Below are 18,508 nucleotides of genomic sequence, written 5' to 3'. Positions count from 1 at the left end.
TTTGTTTCCCAGCTGTAGAATCATACAACCATGGATCAAAATTTCTTAGAAGCGATCCAGCAGTTTTCAAATATGTTTAATAACTGCTTTCCCAAGTCACTTGGAACAAACTCAACTTTGCAATAATGCTGCCACCTCCCACCACTTCCAGGGCCCTCCAGACAGTCAGCAAACTGGTTTTTCCAAAAGAGCTTGGTAAAGGCTTTGGATTTAAAAAACAAATAACTGAGGTTTTCTCCATTCTCAGACACTTTTTGTTTCCTATTCAAATTCATACTGTTCTCCTAGAGAAAGGAGTTTCCCTCTTAGTAAGTTCATCAAAGACCCAAAGGATGTTAATGTAACTAAGCCCATCCATTCACCCAAGAGAACCCTATTTCTTAAATACTCTGTACACACGTCTATACAAACCTAGGTTTATCACAGGAATGCTTGTTTATTTCTCCCTTTTTGGATTATTCATGTGTCTTGAGATCTGTAAGAAGAATATCTCTAAAAGAGAATATCCTTTATATAACTAACCAGGAAGTATGTGGGAAAAAGTAAACTTTTAAATTCAAAGCTCTTACTCCCCCAAGGAGCACAAATCTTACAGTGGCTACTTTCGGAATCTTACTAATAAGCCTGGTTTCCCTCCCCTCTGCCATCTGCTGAGGCAAGACGTGAAATTCCTTCAAAGGCAAACAGTCATTGTACCCTTGCTATGATTGCAATTATTGAGGATGCAAAGAAAAATTCTTCAAAATAGTCTCCTGCAAGGATTTCATAGGAAGGTAAAATGAATAAAGAAATAAACCAAAACATGTAATGCCATGGGAAGAATTTGGTGAACCACTTAGGCACTACATTTGTAATCTTGAAAAATAAGGAGTTGATTGATCCTTCGAAACATTGACAAATCAACAAAATAAAAATTATTAACATACTATATATAATAAAAATATAACTGAAAATAAAATGTGGCTAACGGAGAACAGCAGAGTGGATGTAAGGGGATCATTTCGTTATCTTGCAGAGTGAGGAGTCAACAGAGAAAATTTGAAGCTGATATATCAAGAAGCGAGGTGTTGGTATACTATTTCAAGTTATGGAGAAATTTAAATTTGAAATGACTGACTGTAATTACATCTTGAGAGAGGGACGAGGATATACCTCTCTTACTGCCACTGTGATATCCCTTCCTATTTGAACTTCTTTTTGTTATCATGAAAAGTGACAGTTGTAAATAAACAACTCACTATTAAAAAAACTAAGATCATGGCATCTGGTCCCATCACATCATGGCAAATAGATGGGGAAACAATGGAAACAGTGACAGATTTTATTTTCTTGGGCTCCAAAATCACTGCAGATGGTGACTGCAGCCATGAAATTAAAAGACGCTTGCTCTTTGGAAGAAAAGTTATGACAAGACTAGACAGCATATTAAAAAGTCAGAGATGTCACCTTGCCAAGAAAGGTCTGCATAGTCGAAGCTATGGTTTTTCCAGTGGTCATATACGGATGTGAGAGCTTGACAATAAAGAAGACTGAGCATTGAAGAATTGTGGTGCTGGAGAAGACTCTTTAAAGTCCCTTGGACTACAAGGAGATCAAACCAGTCAATCCTAAAGGAATTCAACCCTGAGTATTCATTGGAAGGACTGATGCTGAAGCTCCAATACTTTGGCTACCCGATGCAAAGAACCGAATCATTGGAAAAGACCTTGATGCTGGGAAAGATTGAGAACAAGAAGAGAAGGGCGCATCCGAGGATAAGATGGTTAGATAGCATCACTGACTCAATGGACATGACCTTGAGCAAACTCTGGGAGATGGTGATGGACAGGGAAGCCTGGTATGCTGCAGTCCGTGGGGTTGCAAAGAGTCAGACACGACTGAACAACTGAACAACAACATATTTATGGGTATGATTCATACATTTATATTTCACACATATATCTGTATGAAATTTATTTGAATATTTATGTTTAATGTATCTAATATTTACATGTTTATATATACTATATATATAAGGCCACTGTTCACAAAATATTCATATACATATTTCATATATATCTGTTAGTCACTCAGTTGTGTCCAACTCTTTGCAACCCCATTGACTGTAACCCACCAGGTTCCTCTGTCCATGGAATATTCCAAGCAAGAATACTGGAGTGGATTGACATTCTGTTCTCCAGGGGATCTTCCCAACCCAGGGATCAAACTCAGGTCTCCCACATTGCAGGCAGATTCTTCACCATCTGAGCCACCAGAAAGCCCATTTCTCTCTCTCTCTCACACACACACACACACACACACACACACACACACGTATTTCTATGGAAAATTCCGAGTGGCCTGAGAAGATGAAAGCAGAGTGCTGCAAACACCACTGACATTCACATCTATTTCCCAGACAAGGCGGCTGGGGCCAAGTTCATGACTGGAGAAGCCTAAGTTGAGCCCTGAAGTTAGAGAACTTGTGTATCCAGTAACTGGCCCCATAGTTCCTGGTACATTTCACACCTCACAGAACTGCACCGACTTCTTGATGTGGCCCATTTGCAAAGTTTCTCCTTAAACTGCATGCAGGAAGTTGTTTATCAGTTCCTCTCTCATTTCATATAAGAGTAGCAATGGGATAGAATTAAAATCTGCCTAAAGAGAGCTTAGCTATATTTGAGATTTGTCCAACATCCTCCCTTCATTTTCACTTACTTTGAGCCAGAAACAACTCTGCATGTGGATAAATCCATTGTCAGAAGTCAGTCCCACCCCAGGGAAATTTACTGGAGAGTCACTGGAGATACCACAACTCGTCACAGCCTTTTTTTGCTAAAAGCTGCTTTTTAGCCCCAGAGGTTTTTCCCCTCAAAATGCTAAGTGCACTCTGTCTAACTCAGGATCATGCCTCCTTTGTCAGCAAAGCCCTTTAAAAACTCAAAACCTTGTCCCCGCCTTGGACCTGGTGACTCACTGCAGCCTCCTTGATCCAGAAGGAGCCTGTGTGTCAGTTTCCTCTCCGGGGAGGAAGTACTGAACTCAGAGTGCTTAAGAGAAGAAGGAGGGAGAGAGACATTTAGGGCTCCAGGACAAACAGCATAAGATGTCTTAATTGGTTAATTACATTGCAAATAATAATAATACAAAAGCCTAGAAACAGCTAGCAGAAAGAGCTGTATTTTTACTGCATCTCTACAGACACCAGGAGAGATTGTGCTTTGGTTTTCTCCTTCCCATGTGTCACCCCTATAAAGAAAGACTCTAGTCATTTTGTCCCCAAGTCTTGACCTTCAATGAGCATATATTTAAAATGGAAAACCAACAAGGACCTACTGTATAGCACAGAGAACTCTCATTAATATTATGTGGCAGCCTAGATGGGAGGGGAGTTTGGGGAAGAATGGATACATGTATATGTGTGGCTGAACCCCTTTGTTGTTTACCTAAAACTATCATAAGCTTGTTAATCAGCTATGCTAAGTCGCTTCCGTCATGTCCGACTCTGTGCGACCCCACAGACAGCAGCCCACCAGGCTCCCCCATCCTAGGGATTCTCCAGGCAAGAACACTGGAGTGGGTTGCCATTTCCTTCTCCAATGCATGAAGGTGAAAAGTGAAAGTGAAGTTGCTCAGTCATGTCCAACTCTTAGCAACCGCATGGACTGCAGCCTACCAGGCTCCGCCATCCATGGGATTTTCCAGGCAAGAGTACTGGAGTGGGGTGCCAAATCAGCTATACGCCAATACAAAATAAAAAGTTAAAAATAAAAGAAATGTATCTGTTTACATGACGTTTGAATACTTATTATTTTTAGCCACAGTTGAGAACGTGTCCAGGGCTGTGGGTAAACCATGTTCACCTCCTGGTGTTGCTCCTTCACTGCTGAAGATATATTTGCAGGTGAAGTCACCGCTCAAGCAAAAGCATCTCATTCCACTGAGAGGTCCTCCAACATCCCTTCTTGTTTCTCAGCCCTTACTGGAGCCTGAAAGGACTCTCACAACTCTGTCACTCCCCCGTTCTAGGAAACTCTCTTCTCTGCTGAATCAGCTGCACTGCTTCAGGAGGCCTTTGCTTCCCTTCACCCAAGCCAGGTTCATTTCCACTATCTGGAGATTTCAAAGGATCTACACAGCATGTAGGGCGGTGCCTGAGCACTGCACTTGTTCTTCAGTTCAGTTCAGTCGCTCAGTCGTGTCTCTGTGACCCCATGGACTGCAGCACACCAGGCTTCCCTGTCCATCACCGACTCCTGGAGCTTGCTCAAACTCATGTTCCTCAGGTCGGTGATGCCATCCAACCACCTCATCCTCTGCCGTCCCCTTCTCCTCCCACCTTCAATCTTTCCCAGCATCAGGGTTTTTTTTCTAATGAGTCAGTTCTTTGCATCAGGTGGCCAAAGTGTTGGCACTTCGGCTTCATCATCAGTCTTTCCAATGAATATTCAGGACTGATTTCCTTTAGGATGGACTGATTTGATCTCCTTGCAGTCCAAGGGACTCTCAACTGTCTTCTTCAGCACCACAGTTCAAAAGCATCAATTCTTCGGTGCTCAGCTTTCTCTATGGTACAACGCTCATATCCATACATGACTACTGGAACAACCATAGCTTTGACTAGACGGACCTTTGTCAGCAAACTAATGTCTCTGCTTTTTAATATGCTATCTAGGTTGGTCATAGATTTTCTTCCAAGGAGCAAGTGTCTTTTAATTTCATGGCTGCAGTCACCATCTGCAGTGATTTCGGAGCCCAAGAAAATAAAATCTATCACTGTTTCCATTGTTTCCCCATCTATTTGCCATGAAGTGATGGGACCAGAAGCCATGCTCTTAGTTTTCTAAATGTTGAGTTTTAAGCCAGCTTTTTCACTCTCCTCTTTCACATTTATCAAGAGGCTCTTGAGTTCCTTTTCCCTTTCTGTCATAAGGGTGGTGTCATGAGCATATCTGAGGCTATTGATATTTCTCCCAGCAATCTTGATTCCAGCTTGTGCTTCATCCAACCCAGCATTTTGCATGATGTACAATAGCAACCCACTCCAGTAGTCTTGCCTGGAGAATCCCATGGATGGAGGAGCCTGGTGGGCTACAGTCCACAGGATTGCAAAGAGTCAGACACAACTGAGTGACTTCATATTCACTTTCACTTTTCACTCTACACACAAGTTAAATAAGCAGGGTGACAATATTCAGCCTTGACATACTCCTTTACCAATTTGGAACCAGTCCATTGTTCCATGTTCAGTTCTAACTGTTGCTGCTTGACCTGCATACTGATTTCGCAGGAGGCAGGTGAGGTGGTCTGGAATTCCCATTTCTTTAAGAATTTTCTACAGTTTGTTGTGATCCACATAGTGAAAGTCTTTAGCATAGTCAGTGAAGCAGAAGTACATGTTTTTTTCTGGAATTCTCTTGCTTTTTTTATGATCCAACGGATGTTGGCAATTTGATCTCTGGTTCCTCTGCCTTTTCTAAATACAGCTTGAACATCTTGAAGTTCTTGGATCATGTACTGTTGAAGCTTGGCTTGAAGAATTTTAAGCATGGCTTTGCTAGTGTGTGAGATGAGCGCAATTGTGTGGTAGTTTGAACATTCTTTGGCATTGCCTTTCTTTGGGATTGGAATGAAAACTGACCATTTCCAGTCTTGTGGCCACTGCTGAGTTTTCCAAATTTGCTGGCATATTGAATGCAGCACTTTCACAGCATCATCTTTCAGGATTTGAAATAGCTCAACTGGAATTCCATCACCTCCACTAGCTTTGTTTGGAGTGATGCTTCCTAAGGCCCACTTGACTTCACATTCCAGGATGTCTGCCTCTAGGTGAGTGATCATATCATCGTGATTATCTGGGTCATGAAGATCTTTTTGTATAGCTCTTCTGTGTATTCTTGCCACCTTCTCTTAATATATTCTGCTTCTGTTAGTTCCATACTGTTTCTGTCCTTTATTGTGCCCATCTTTGCATGAAATGTTCCCTTGGTATCTCTAATTTTCTTGAAGAGATCGCTAGTCTTTCCCATTCTATTGTTTCCCATTCTATAAGGGCTTTCTTATCTCTCCTTGCTATTCTTTGGAACTCTGCATTCTGATGGATATATCTTTCCTTTTCTTCTTTGTCTTTCGCTTCTCTTTTTTTCTCTGTTATTTGTAAGACCTTCTTAGACAACCACTTTGCCTTTTTGCATTTCTTCTTAGGGATGGTTTTGATCACCACCTCCCGTACAAGGCTACAAACTTCCGTCCACAGTTCTTCAGGCACTGTCTACCAGATCTAATCCCTTGAATCTATTTGTCACTTCCACTGTATAATTGTAAGGGATTTTATTTAGGTCATACCTGAATGGTCTAGTGGTTTTCCCTACTTTCTTCAATTTAAGTCTGAACTTGGCAATATGAAGTTCATGATCTGAGCCATAGTCAGCTCCCAGTCTTGTTATTGTTAACTGTATAGAGCTTTTCCATCTTCAACTACAAAGAATATAATCAATCTGATTTCCATATTGACCATCTGGTGATGTCCATGTGTAGAGTCATCTCTTGTGTTGTTGGAAGAGGGTGTTTCCTAAGACCAGTTCATTCTCTTGGCAAAACTCTGTTAGTACTTGTTGTTACATATTTATAAGCCTCCCTCTCCCACTGAACTTTGACTTGCTTAGGGTCAGAGCTTCCTCTAATTTCAGTGTCCCTGACCCCCAATCAATGTCAGGGTTGTGCTCATGGACTCTAAGCAAAAATCCACAGTAGGGAGTGACTAGTGTAACAGTAGGGAGTGTTATACTAGTAGACATCTATGAAGATGCCTGTTGTAAACTTTTATTCTTAAGTGACTAGCTTTATTTATTGATGATGTCTTTATTTGGCTGCACCATGTGGCATATGGGAACTCAGTTCCCTGACCAGGGATTGAGCTCACACTCCCTGCAGTGATGCCCTCCCTGCAGTGGCAACATGGAGTCTTAACAACTGGACCACCAGGGAAGCCCCCAGAAATTCTTTATTCATACTGAAGTGTGTCAGCTTCACTTCCTCATACACAGTAGGCAAGGATAAAGAAAGTCTTCCTTATTTTTAAAGTCTACTTTCAGAGATCATTAAGGTTGCATTTATTACTGATACTGCAGTACTATTTCATCGAGGACATCTTATATGATCGGAACAATCCTAAAGACACACTACCATGTACGGTATGGCTTACCATTAAATATACACATCTGAGGGCATAAAGGCTTCACTGGCATGAAGTTACCTGTAGGCTGACTTCTGTCACTTTAAATATGACCCACGGGTGATTAGATTAAAACCACATCACAGCTGAAATGCTGGGTCTCTCAGCTTGTTTTACGGTTGGGCAAAGGAAAAGGTTTCCCTGGTGGCTCAGATGGTAAAGAATCTGCTGGTCAGTGCAGGAGACCCAGGTTTCACTCCTGGGTTGGGAAGATAGCCTGGAGAAGGGAATGGCTCCACACTCCAGGATTCTTGCCTGGAGAGTTCCATGGACAGAGGAGCCTGGAGGGCTACAGTTCATGGGGGTCACAAAGAGGTACACATGACTGAAAGGCTAACACTTTCACTTTCAAAAGGAAAGGACTCTCAACCACAGGTAAGTCAAAGGACAAAAAGGGATTCTGAGCAAGTCTGACCATTTCATCCACAATTCCATGACTGGGCACTTAGGAAATGGGACCTGTTCAGATATGTAGACATCTTACTCCATCATCTTCAGCCACATTCACTTATCCAGGTCCAATCTTTTTTCCTGCTAACAGTGTCTCAGCACATGCCAAGCTTGAACCTGACCTTATCTGAACCTCACAGCTCTGTGCAGTAGGTACAATTACTGTCCCCAGATTACAGATGGTCCTCAAAGAGTTAAGTAACTTGCCCAAGGAAACTCAACTCCCAGCGTTGGAACTGGGGTTTATATCCAGCTCAGATTTGCTCCCAAGCTCAGTAAGCCTTTAAGACTTAACCAATTAAGCCAGTTGATTAGAATTGCTTTCTGATTTTTTACTGTGTTTAAATGTTTCTCACCTGTCAATCTCATGTAAGAAAAACCAGCAAGACCATGTGATACTTCTGTATTCTGAGATGTTAAAGAATAAATTGCCCATTAAGACTGTGATTATCTGGGACTTCCCTGACCATCCAGTGGCTGACGCCACACTTCCACTGCAAGGGGCACGGGTTTCATCCCTAGTTGGGGAACTAAGATGGTGATACCATGCACAGCACAGCAAGTAAGAAAGAAATGAAGAAAGGAAGAATAAAATAAAGAAAGTTAAGGAAAAAAAGAGACAAGAAAGACTGTGATTATTTATAGTGGATAAGAGGAGGCAAGAGGGCAAAAACATGAGTTTGTGCAAACTCCGGGAGGTAGTGAAGGACAGGGAAGCCTGGTGTGCTGCAGTCCATGGGGTCTCAAGGAGAGGGACACGACCCAGCCACTGAATAACAACAGAAGAGGAGGCAAGAGGTCAAAGAAAGGAGTCCACACCACCTGGCAGGCTCTGCAGCACCCGAGATCCTGACCCAGCCCTACCTTCCTGTCCATGACTATGCTGTTTCCTTGATCTCAAATGCTCTCTCCCCTGTTTTGGCCATCCTTGAAAGCCCAGCTCAACTGTTCCCTTCCCCAACCCTGTGGCCTCCTGCCCTGTGCTCCTAGAGTTCTTCCCCTCATGAAGTGCTCCAGCACTGAGTGTAATCACTTACAAGTAGCTCATTCAGCACCTTCTCTGCTGTGTTGAAGGAGACATCATGACCAGTGATGAGACACTGTTTTGGAATTCGGATGCCTGCAAAAACATTTCCCTTAATTCAGACCACCTGCCATACACATGACCTCCCAGCTCAGAACTGAGCCCTTTACGGTGAAGGAAGTCTCAGAAAGGGGGCATTCCATCAACAACTGGAGTGGGAGGGACTTCCTGGGGAGGGGAGGCAGTGGTTAAAACTCTGTGCTTCCACGGCCAGGTGCACTGGTTCAATTCCTGGTTGGGAAGCAAAGATCCCACATGCTCTGTGGTGCAGCCAAAAACATTTTTTTATTAAAAAATAAATAAAACAACTGGGGTGGGATATACTGGGCACTTAGTTAAAGGGATGAAGTTCTGAAATCAGTGGATATTTCCAACCAGCTCTGGGTTACTCTCCCTTCTTTTTCTTCTCCCAGATAATATCTGGGAGAGAACTCTAAATGTATGCATTATTTTTTTAATTTTTGAAAGGACATAAGTGAAAGCCTGCACTCCCTGTTCACAGGGAATTATTCATACCACTGCCCTTCACCTCTTTCATTTTTGAGTAGGAAGATTTACATAATTGGGGGACTCATGCCATCACCCCCTTTGGACATTGAGAAGGATACAAATACGTCTACATAAGGTCATTGAGGCTAAGATGCTGGAATTCATGGGTCCACATGGAGAATGCACAAATGAGACAGCACAGCAGGACTGAGACTGCTCTCAGAAAAGCCTGCTTGCAATGTCGGTCTTCGGCTGATGTCTGGGGACTTGGATTTCAGAAGGGTTCCCACCACTTCCTAAGTGGTAAGTGTGAGTCACTATGCTCCATCTATATTATACAAGCAATATATTTTATGCTAAGCCCCTGCTTTTCTTCTGGGAGCCTGGCACTTTAGTAAGTAGCAAGCAGAAGCTGCCTCTGAACTAGTCCCCAGTATCAACTTTGGCCATGGAGTCTGTAATGAGCTTCCCTGGTAGATGATACTTCACTCATGTAATAACTCACTGCTGAGGGAATAAAGAAGTACATCCTGTGTGACTCCACAGGGACAGGACTCTTAGAAGACTGAGCCTGCTTTCCTCTGGACCTGGCCCCATGCACTTTGCCTTTTGCTGACTTTCCCAGTAGCCTTTCATTGTCATAAATCATAACTGTACCTTCAAGTGTATGCTGAGTCCAGTGAGTCTTCCTACAAATCATTAGACCAAGGCGTGGTTCTAGGAGCCAGTAACACAGGGAGTCTTAAAGTGTTCATAGGGCATAGCCCAAGTCACAAGAAGCCATGGGCTTAAAAAAAGAAGATATGCATTTAGCTTGCCTCAACATCCCGGCTACTGTAAATAGTCCTGCAATCAACACTAGGACAGAGGAATGGATAAAGAAGATGTGTTGTATGTATACAATGGAATATTACTCGGCCATAAAAAAGAACCAAACTGGGTCATTTGCAGAGACATGGACGGGTCTAAAGTCTGTCACACAGAGTGAAATAAGTCAGAAAGAGAAAAACAAATAAAGTCTATTAAAGCATATATGTGGAATCTAGAAAATGTACCAGAGAAGGCAATGGCACCCCACTCCAGTACTCTTGCCTGGAAAATCCCATGGACGGAGGAGCCTGGTGGGCTGCAGTCCATGGGGTCACGAAGAGTCGGACATGACTGAGCAACTTCACTTTCACTTTTCACTCTCATGCATTGGAGAAGTAAATGGCGACCCCCTCCAGTGTTCTTGCCTGGAGAATCCCAGGGACAGGGGAGCCTGGCGGGCTGCCGTCTATGGGGTCGCAAGAGTCGGACACGACTGAAGCGACTTAGCAGTAGCAGCAGCAGGAAATGTCCAGATGAACCTATTTGCAGGCAGGAATAGAGATGCAGGTGTCGAGAGGGACGTGTGAACGCCACAGGGGGAAGCGGGTGGGATGAACGGGGAGATGAGAACTGACACAGATGCACCACCATGCGTAAAAGACATAGCTGGTGCGAAGCTGCTATAAAGCACAGGTGGCTCAGCTCGGTGCTCTGCGGTGACAGAGGCGGGTGGGTTGGGAGGGTGGTAGGGAGGTCCCGGAAGGAGGGGATATACATATACATATAGCTGATGCACTTCGTTGTACAGCAGAAACACAACATTGTAAAGCAACCATACCCCAATATTTTAAAAAGAAGATGTGTATTGCTGTGACCTCTAAGGAAAGAAATCTCTCAATAAGGACAAGTAGGATGCCTAGAGAATCTCAGGGACGGGGGGAGCCTAGTGGGCTGACGTCTATGGGGTCGCACAGAGTCGGACACGACTGAAGCGACTTAGCAGCAGCAGCAGCAGGATGTGGCTTGGGGTGATGGGGTGCAAAGCGTTACAGTGAAAAGAAGGGATTTAAACCTGTCAATCCTCTGTCAACATTTACTTCTTTGTCTAAGAAGATGTGTGAGACACTGCTTTACCTATCTGCAAAATAATGCAGACATCATGAATTCACAAGAATTTTTTAAAAAAATTCCTTGCAATTCAGTCTCCTCAGTAGTGGAATTATCCAGCACCAGAAGAAACCACAGCTTCTACATAGGCAAACACAGCCCTGCTGTTGGCAGCACAGGCCTGGAAAAAAGTGCATGCTTCAAAAACAGAGGTTAAATGAAAGAAATACTAAGCACATATCTGGTCTGTTTGAGCGTCCGAAGGGTGCGCTAAGTTGCTTTGGTCACGTCCAGTTCTTTGTGACCCCATGGACTGTAGCCCACCAGGCTCCTCTGTTCGTGGCATTCTCCAGGCAAGAATACTGGGGTGGGTTGCTATGCCCTCCTCCAGGGGATCCTCCCGACCCAGGGATCGAACCACGTCTCTCACTTCTCCTGCTTTAGCACTAACACCACCTGGGAAGCTGATATATGCTAAATGCCCTCTCTCTTTTCCTTCTCTTTGTGGATTACTTGGTCCTCAAAATTAAGACACATACTAGACAATGGGAGAGTGTATTCTACATTAGAAATTAATCCATTTCATTTTTAAAAGAATTGCAATGGATATTCAAGAACAGGGACCATGTCTTATGATGAACACAAGTATTTTTTTGTTTTGTTTAAAAAGCACTTTCTTAATATCACCTCTTTTGATCCTCATAACAACTCTGTGAGGTAGATAATATGACTTTTCTTCTGTCTTCCATGGAGCCTCATTCATTACAAGACAAGCAATGATGCTCAATTAAGACTTACTGGTTGACTGATTAGTAATGGCTTTAGGAAAAATATTGCTCTAAAAAATCAATAATTCCTGAAGTCTGTCAGTGGAAGAACATGCTGAAAAGAAATTCAGGCATTCAGAGGAATTATTGAAATCACAAATTAAGTCATTTCTATGGACTCTGTGGCAGGAAATATATTTTTAATGAGGAAATTGAAGCTAATATATAACAGCTGTCCTGTTACCCAGTAAAACTATTAAGGCAGATTAAATAATTAATGAGAAATATAGCAACTTGGAAATTTAACCTTTAAGGAGTCTCTTCTTTCTTTCTCTTTTATATCGAGTTGGCCAGAAAGTTCTTTCAGGCTTTTCTGTAAGATGGAAAAACCCAAAAGAACGTTTTGGCCAACTCAGTATAAAGTCTTTAAACTGATATTGGTTTCCCAGGTGGCTCAGTGGTTTAAAAAAAAAAAAAAAAAGATCTTCCTGCCAATGCAGGAGATGCAGTGGACAAAGGTTCAAGCCCTGGGTCAGGAAGGCCCTCTGGAGGAGAAAATGGCAACCCACTGTAGTGTTCTTGCCTGGAAAATTCCATAGACAGAGGAGCCTGGTGAGTCCACGGGGCAGAAAGAGTTGGACACGACTGAGTGAGCACAGCACACAAACTGATTTTTTTTTTTTTAAAGCATATTTGGTCATCTTGTGTAGCTTCCATTTATAATTTGCTTTGCTGTAGAGTCATCAGCTATGGAATCTTCAGCAATTTTTCACTGTCAGACTTTTTCAGGGAACCGCCAGGAAACTTACTGGGTGACACTCATGCTGGTCAAACCCCCCCAAACTCCCCCATCTTTGGCACCACCATTGGTTGCCCTAAATTATCTAAACTGCACCTGACTCACAGGCCAAAAAGCAAAGAAGAAATAGTTTTGATATAAAGCCACTGAGAATGTGGAAGTAGCTTGATCAGCAATAGTGATCATCAATAAATGACTCAAGAAGTTATCCATAAGTTACTAAAGTAATAACCTTAGAAAAGTATATGGGAGAACACATGAAAAGGAATGAGAGGAAGGGAGCATTCACATGGTCTAAAAAACCATGCCCGTGCTGTCTTCTACCATGTGTACTGCCGACCAGCAGAAAGATGAGTAGCAGCTGTTTCCAGGGCCAGTCTCGGGCGGTATGTACTCACGTTCGTGTTGCACAGCTTGTACTGCCGGTAAGCCCCGATGCAGGAGATGGCTGTAGATCTGGTGGGCTGGGAGAAGCTCTGAGCTGCCCTGGGGGCCCCCAGCCCAGGGCTGCTGCTTGCTTCTGGGCTGTGGAAGAGACTGGAGGCTGCAGGGAAGCCTTGGTCATGGGTCAAAGGCAGCTGGTAGACAGAGCCCTCTGAGGCTTGCAGTCCAGAACGTGGGCCACTGTCACTCTGGTACAGAGGTCCATGCTGGGGGCGCTGGTGAGCTGAAGGGTGGTAGTCATGGGTAGAGCCAGATGCCCCCTGGGACCTGGAATTCTGGGATGAGGGCCTCTGCCGCCGAAGCCTCTGCGGTGGGTGTGCAGAGTCTGTCTGCAATGGTAAGATGTACGGGGCTTTCCCATAACCATACTTGCCAGGGCCGATGGGACCTCGGGTCCTGCTCCTAAAGAGAAACACAAGAGAGGATTTTCATGTTACCCAGAACCTATGGTCCATGGGAGGGGGGACTGGGTAGGAACAGAAGCCTGAGAGAGAGCCTGTGGTGGAACAGAGAGGCATAGCAGGAGGGCTTTCCAGGGGAAGGGTTAGGCCAAAACGGAGGCTCTACAGAGGCTGGAATGCAGAATGAAAGTGAGAATCAACAGTGGGTGATGTGACTGGTAGAAACTGAGGTTAGAACAGTAAGCTGTGGCTAGTATGTGACTTATGTCAGGGAGTTCGGCTATTTTGCAGGTTGTAGGGAGCCACTGAAGGTTTTTTAATTTTTATTGGACTACAACTGATTCACAATGTTATATTAGTTTCAGGTGTACAGCAAAGTGAGTCAGTTATACACATACATGCTGCTGCTGCTGAGTCGCTTCAGTCGTGCCCGACTCTGTGCGACCCCGTAGACGGCAGCCCACCAGGCTCCCCCATCCCTGGGATTCTCCAGGCAAGAACACTGGAGTGGGTTGCCATTTCCTTCTCCAATGCATGAAAGTGAAAAGGGAAAGTGAAGTCGCTCCATCGTGTCTGACTCTTAGCGACCCCACGGACTGCAGCCTACCAGGCTCCTCCGCCTATGGGATTCTCCAGGCAAGAGTACTGGAGTGGGGTGCCATCGCCTTCTCCGATACATATACATATATCCATTCTTTTAGATTCATTTCCCATATAGGCCATTGCAGAGTACTGAGTAGAGTTCCCTATGCTATACAGTAGGTTCTTATTATTAATGGTTATCTATTTTATATATAGTATTTGAGAAGAATAAAGAGAAAATTATCATTGCAGCCATAGTAACATCCTGTTCACTTTTTCCCCCCAATAATAGTTAGTGGGGTTTTTTTCTCACTCAACTTTAGTAATATTTCAGACCCTGTTTCCATGACCATTCATGTCCAAATAGCTTTTGCAGGAAAGAGGAACTTAGCTAAGCAACCAAAGACTAATGCAGTCCTGAGTCTTGACTTTCCCTGGGTCAAACTCAATCCCTGAAGAAACTTCAGGAGTTTGAGCAACTGGCTTCTCCATCATTTAAGTCAACTCACAAGGAATAATGGGTAAAGGGCCATGTTCACATTCATACGGATCTTTAGGTTTTGCCAAGATCAGTTGCCCTGTGGGATCTTATGACAATTATGTAAACAGAGGTTCCTCCCACCCCGCCAGGGAGAAAAAATTCCCTGATTTATAGCTTCTGTCCATTTCCATGGTGCAAATACTCCCGCCGTGGCCAACTGATGTGAAGACACAATCAGCTAGAGCAACCAGGGCAAAACCAGCTCTCGCACACCACTGCATGCAAATTTATTGCACAACCACTGTTTTCAAAACAGAGCTAGGAATGAGGAAGAAATACAAAAGTGAATCCCATGGGGTACCCGAGACCCCAACCATACAACTGAAAGTAACCAGAACATAACAAGGTGGGAAACAGCCTTGGAAGCAATACAACAAGCAGCGCACTGGCAATCTGAGGCAAGAGGGAGAACTTCTATCTGGGTGATCTCAGGAGGTTTCATCATCACGGATCTGAGAGTTGGGAAGCAAGGCTCCAATACTCTGTGGAAGGATTTAAGTAAGTCACATAACTCTTACTTATTTGTAAAATGACTGAGCTGGATTAAATAACTGTGAGGGTTGTTCCAGCTCTAAAAGTATATGCTTCCATAATAATTAATTCTACATTCATGTAAAACTGGAAATGTGCCCAAGGGTTCCTACAGGATGGCCCCGTTAAAATAAGCACATTAAAATAGCAATCAAGGTGAAACATTAATTTCTGCCCTCTTGAAGAATTCTTTCTTCACTCTACAGAACCACTGAATATAAAATTTAACAGACCACAACTAATTATTAACATCTTTATCACAAATTGAACCTTCATTCTTCGCTGATATGGTTTTGAATTAAACTGTGCTGGTGTTTATTTTGCCTTTAGGCATTTCTCAATTAATCTTGGCAACACTTAGGACTCTATTAATGATGGGGGTTTCAGAATGCTGCTTTAAGAGATGCAATTAAGAAGTTAGTCGTATATATATGTGTGTGTGTATGTGTGTGTGTATATATATGTTGGATGTAATTTGCTTTTTTCTTCTTGTAGCAGGCCAGGTAAAATGAATGACATCATGCAAAAGTGAAGGAAAGAATTTTTCTGTGTGTGTGTCTTTTTAAAAAAAAAAAAAGATCTGAAAGCCTAATAGAAATTCTAGCTTCAAAGTACGTACGGGTGGAAACCCCAACAGAAGGTAATAGAGAAATAAACATATGTGGAGTGATGCTTCTCAAATTTGAATGGGCACAAAAATCTTGTTGGGAGGCATATTCTGACTCAGTAGGTTGGGGAAGGGGGAGGATTCTTCATGTTGAGAGGGTAACAGGCAGGAAGGCCAGGGGTCTCCCAACAGAGGAAATAACCTGCAAGTGTCAGAAATTTTTATCTCTCTTAAGTGGCAGGAGGAAACAAACTAGGGATATTTTTTCCTTCTCTATACAAATTTAAAAAGAGGTTTCTCTTAAAATACTGTGTTGTCAAATGACACCTGGTTTCACCTGAAGTTAACCAATGCCTTTTTCTTATGGAGATGTTTATCTTAAGTTATGCTAATGTACTATGCATTTACCCCAAACTCTGTCTTCAAGTTGGTTCCACCTCTTGGCTCAGAACCGACTTGACAAACCAGTATGTTATACTCAGATATTGTTCCCCTAATCTATGTAAACGAAACTATTTGTATGGTGATCTGCCCTTCTTCAAGATTCAAGTTAATCATTTTATGGCCCAGGATGAACCATTTGGTGCCAAGATTATCCCAAAATGCATCTTATGGGTGAGGGGTCTGGTGCCATTCTGAGTTTTAAGACATTCCTTTCTTTCATTAACAGACTGCTAGTGACTATATAACATCCAGCTGAAGACTAGCAGGGGGGCACTCTTTCTGCCCCCTTCTGATGCCTATGTCAGAAGCTTTCTCTATCTCCTTTATACTTTAATAAAACTTTATTACACAAAAGCTCTGAGCGATCAAGCCTCGTCTCTGGCCTCAAATTTAAATTCCTCTCCTCCGGGGGCCAAGAATCCCGACATCTTTGCATGATTCAACAACAACCTTTCAATGTCTAGCAAGTTCCCAGGTGATAATGGAGATGCTGGCGTCCATAGACCCACTACTTTGACAAAGTCACAGAATAGAACTGAAATTCCAAGCAAAAGAGTGAGAATTCAACAACATTTGTCAGGTTTAATGGAGAAAGATAGCTATAAAATTGTTGCAAAAACCTCTTAGCCTGTGACACAGACAAAAATTCTGCTGGTTTGAGCCAGGATGCACTGCTGTAGCTCCATCGGTGAGAGGTGCTGAACCCAGACGGACTTGACCTTGCTCTTGGGAAGTCCAGGAGGCAGAGGGAGAACCTACAGTTGGTCAGTGACTTGTGTAAGCATCTTTTCAAAGGCTGCCCATCACCCCAGAGGGGGTAACATATACATGTGCAAATGTATATTTTTATATTCACAGTGCCTCATGGGAGGCTCTGCCGAGAACCATTCAAAACCTACCCAAACAGCGACATCATTGGAAGGAGGATGATTCAGAAACGAACGACCAGTTAACTCTGATAAACAGACTAGAGGATGAGCAGCCAATTAGAGAGTGCTTGTGAGAGATATGATTTCTGAATTCTTGACTCAGAACACTTGGACAAGCAGCAGATTCATCCCCACTTGGCCAGGACAATGTGTGTTTTCCTTACAGCCGGTCAGAGCTAATAATCCTGATGGTTCAGAATGGCCTCTTCCCCACAGGACAGAGTCCATCTGGCCACTTGCAAGGGTAGATTTATGCAGAGTTGGGATAATAAGCACAGATGTGGCCGAGGGGATCTGTGTAGCTGGTTAACCCTTCCAGGGGTGCATGTGGTAGGTGCCTGGGAGCTGTTACGGTGATCAGTTTTGCTTAATCTCCCCATCACCCGGCTCTGGGATTTTTTCCATTTGTCAAAGTCCTAGCTAACTTTGGAAAGTTAGGTCTTGAAAAAGTAACAGAAAAAGCCTGACTTGAAAGTCAAGGACATTGATGTTTGTATAGCAGAGTGGTTAGACTTGGACTTTGAAGCCAGGTTTCCTGGGTTTGAACCCCAGCTCTGCCACCTGCTAATTATGCAGTTTGGGTCGGTCACTAGTCCTTTTGGAGATGCTCACTGGATCATTCGCAGAGATGCGGATGAACCTAGAGAATGTCATACAGACTGAAGTAAGTTAGAAAGAGAAAAATAAATGTTGTTTATTAATGCATATATGTGGAATCTAGAAAAATGGTACAGATAAACCTGTTTACTAGGTAGAAATAGAGACACAGACATAGAGAACAAATGGATAGATACCAAGGGAGAAGAAGGGGGCAAGAATTGGGAGACTGAGATTGACATGAATACACTACTATGTTTAAAATAGACAACTAATGAGAATCTACTGCATAGCACAGGGAAATCGACTGAGTGCTCTGTGGTGACCTAAACAGGAAAGAAATCCAAAAAGAGAGGGGATATATGTATGTTGCTGCTGCTGCTGCTAAGTCGCTTCAGTCCTGTCCAACTCTGTGCGACCCCATAGACGGAAGCCCACCAGGCTCCCCCGTCCCTGGGATTCTCCAGGCAAGAACACTGGAGTGGGTTGCCATTTCCTCCTCCAATGCATGAAAGTGAAAAGTGAAAGTGAAGTTGCTCAGTCGTGTCTGACTCTTAGCGACCCCATGGACTGCGGCCTACCAGGCTCCTCCATCCATGGGATTTTCCAGGCAAGAGTGCTGGAGTGGAGTGCCATTGCCTTCTCTATGTATAGCTGATTGACTTCACTGTACAGCAGAAACTAACAGAACATTATAAAGCAACAATACT

At 43.4% G+C, this 18,508-nt stretch overlaps 1 protein-coding gene across 3 annotated transcripts in view; it reads right to left on the bottom strand.

Annotated features, from left to right (window-relative positions):
* THSD4 (thrombospondin type 1 domain containing 4) overlaps positions 1 to 18,508 on the bottom strand; it is a 694,305-nt gene that overhangs the window by 524,156 nt on the left and 151,641 nt on the right. For all 3 annotated transcript variants that reach the window (XM_042252121.1, XM_027971544.3, XM_042252122.2), the window contains exon 5: positions 13,121 to 13,568. In XM_042252121.1, the coding sequence (XP_042108055.1) occupies positions 13,121 to 13,568 (448 nt within the window). The remainder of the gene's footprint in view (positions 1 to 13,120; positions 13,569 to 18,508) is intronic.

Source organism: Ovis aries, chromosome 7 (assembly GCF_016772045.2).
Source record: "Ovis aries strain OAR_USU_Benz2616 breed Rambouillet chromosome 7, ARS-UI_Ramb_v3.0, whole genome shotgun sequence".
Taxonomy (NCBI): domain Eukaryota; kingdom Metazoa; phylum Chordata; class Mammalia; order Artiodactyla; family Bovidae; genus Ovis; species Ovis aries.
Note: the sequence above shows the minus strand (reverse complement) of the source record. Positions and strands in the feature narration are given on the sequence as shown.